Here is a 1,741-nt window from a genome sequence, read left to right on the forward strand (position 1 = left end):
ACAATGAATCATAGAACACTACATCAAAAACAAATGATGTAATGTATGGTGATTAACATAACAATAAAAAAGAGAAGAAGTTGGTGTGACAAAGAGCTTTATTTTTCTAGATGATCAGACACAGGTAGTAGTAATGTGAGGCAATGAGAAGGGGGAGACCATGCGCTCCTGGAAAAGACATACGAACAGAGCCTCCTGCAGAGAGCTCACCCTCCTTCCCACATCCATGAACATTTCAGCTGCTCAACCAGGAAAGGGAGATAGGGGGATGTAGGGAAGACTGCATTACACAAGGCTTTTCCAGGCATTTTAGATTTCCATTTCCTATCATATCACGAGTCTCAGCATCAGGATCCCGGGTCAGCAACAGTCCCTGGAGCCATGGCCACACCCAGAGCCCCCAGACTGCCGCCCACTGCCACTGTCACAGGTGTCAGAGCCGTGGAGCCAGCATCTGTGGGATCTGTGGTGCCTGTGGTGGCTCAGGCAGCAGCCGTCCCCGGAGCCAGGAGCACAGACAGCAGGAGCTGGCGGGGAGCACTGTGCTGGACTCTTTGGGGGGCACTTGGGCGATGAGGGGCACTTGGGAGGGGGCTGGCACTGCTGCTGGCTCTGCTGGCAGGACATCTCTGCAGGAGTTTGACCTTCAACAAATAGAAGAAACTTTATGAGCACAGAAGCTTCACGAAAAGTCCCCTCCCTGTGGGTTTTGTCAAACACTTGTCTCCATGACCAAGCTGCTTTCTAGGCCAAGCTCTGTGGGACAGAAATGGGGACATGGAGGGGACACGTGCACTTGGATGCCAGATGGATCTGTGTGCACCCCTGACAACATACTCAGAACAAGAATGGAAGGAATCCTGAAGACCTGTGGCTTTGCGGGTTCACAGCCCCCTGACAGGTGCCTCAGTGACTCTTTCCTCACCGTCATGCCCCTTCACCATTGCTGCCCACTGTCTGGGCCCCTTCCTGTTGGTTCTGTTCAGATCTGGGCTTTTCTTCCCAACACTCTCAGCTGAGGGGATACTCACGGGATGCCGAGGAGGCAGGACAAGGCTGTTCCTGAGGAGGCTGTGGATGAGGAGCCCAGGGCAGGAGCCCTTTTATCCTGTGCAGGGGCGGGGGGAGGGAGGGTTGTGATGTGATGCAGGGCCAGAGCATGCTGCTGCTTTCACAACCAGGGGAGGTGACAGCCTGGAACAGTTCCTAGTTGCCTGCCCTCAGTGTGTTCCTGGGCATGAGCCTAATGTTCTAATAAGGTGGAACCAGGATGTCCTTGTGACTGTCAAATTACTTCCCACTCAGGTCTGCTCTAGACCAGCTGCTGTGCCCTTTTCATTCATTTACTTCCATGCCGTGGCACAGGCTCTGTCCCTTTTACTCCATTCAAAGCTAATAATACAGAGAGATATATGGCATGTTTCTTCCCGTGAGTACCTCACAGATAATGGACCATCACTTGGACAGACAAATATATTGGATCCGATAATATAAGTGTTAAACAAAAGTGTTTACAAAAACCTCGAGCCTAAAATCTCAGCTTTTGGAGTTCAGTCCCCCAATGCAGCCAAGTCCCAAAGGGTGATGGAGACCAGATGTTTTCTGGAGGTGATAGCTGGACAAGATCATTGTCCTGTGGGAGTGTGATATGTAAAGGATGGAGGTTGGGAGCCAGTTCCTGTCTAAGACAGAAAAGTTCCTAGGGGGACCTCATGGTTCCCACATGGCAGCATGGGGAGTA

At 51.5% G+C, this 1,741-nt stretch overlaps 1 protein-coding gene across 1 annotated transcript; it reads right to left on the minus strand.

The window, feature by feature from the left end:
• Positions 1 to 360: 360 nt before the first annotated feature.
• LOC112818313 (late cornified envelope protein 3A-like) lies at positions 361 to 627 on the minus strand. The gene has a single exon (XM_025865469.1). The coding sequence runs from the start codon at positions 625 to 627 to the stop codon at positions 361 to 363; it is 267 nt and encodes an 88-aa protein (XP_025721254.1).
• Between the last annotated feature and the right edge of the window lie 1,114 nt (positions 628 to 1,741).

Source organism: Callorhinus ursinus, unplaced genomic scaffold, assembly GCF_003265705.2.
Source record: "Callorhinus ursinus isolate GAN/ISIS: 27379988/994484 unplaced genomic scaffold, GSC_fseal_2.0 scaffold3274, whole genome shotgun sequence".
Lineage (NCBI taxonomy): Eukaryota > Metazoa > Chordata > Mammalia > Carnivora > Otariidae > Callorhinus > Callorhinus ursinus.

What these genes read in the sequence shown, in the direction of transcription:
- LOC112818313 (XM_025865469.1), bottom strand. Translation starts at nt 627, where the DNA reads ATGTCCTGCCAGCAGAGCCAGCAGCAGTGCCAGCCCCCTCCCAAGTGC.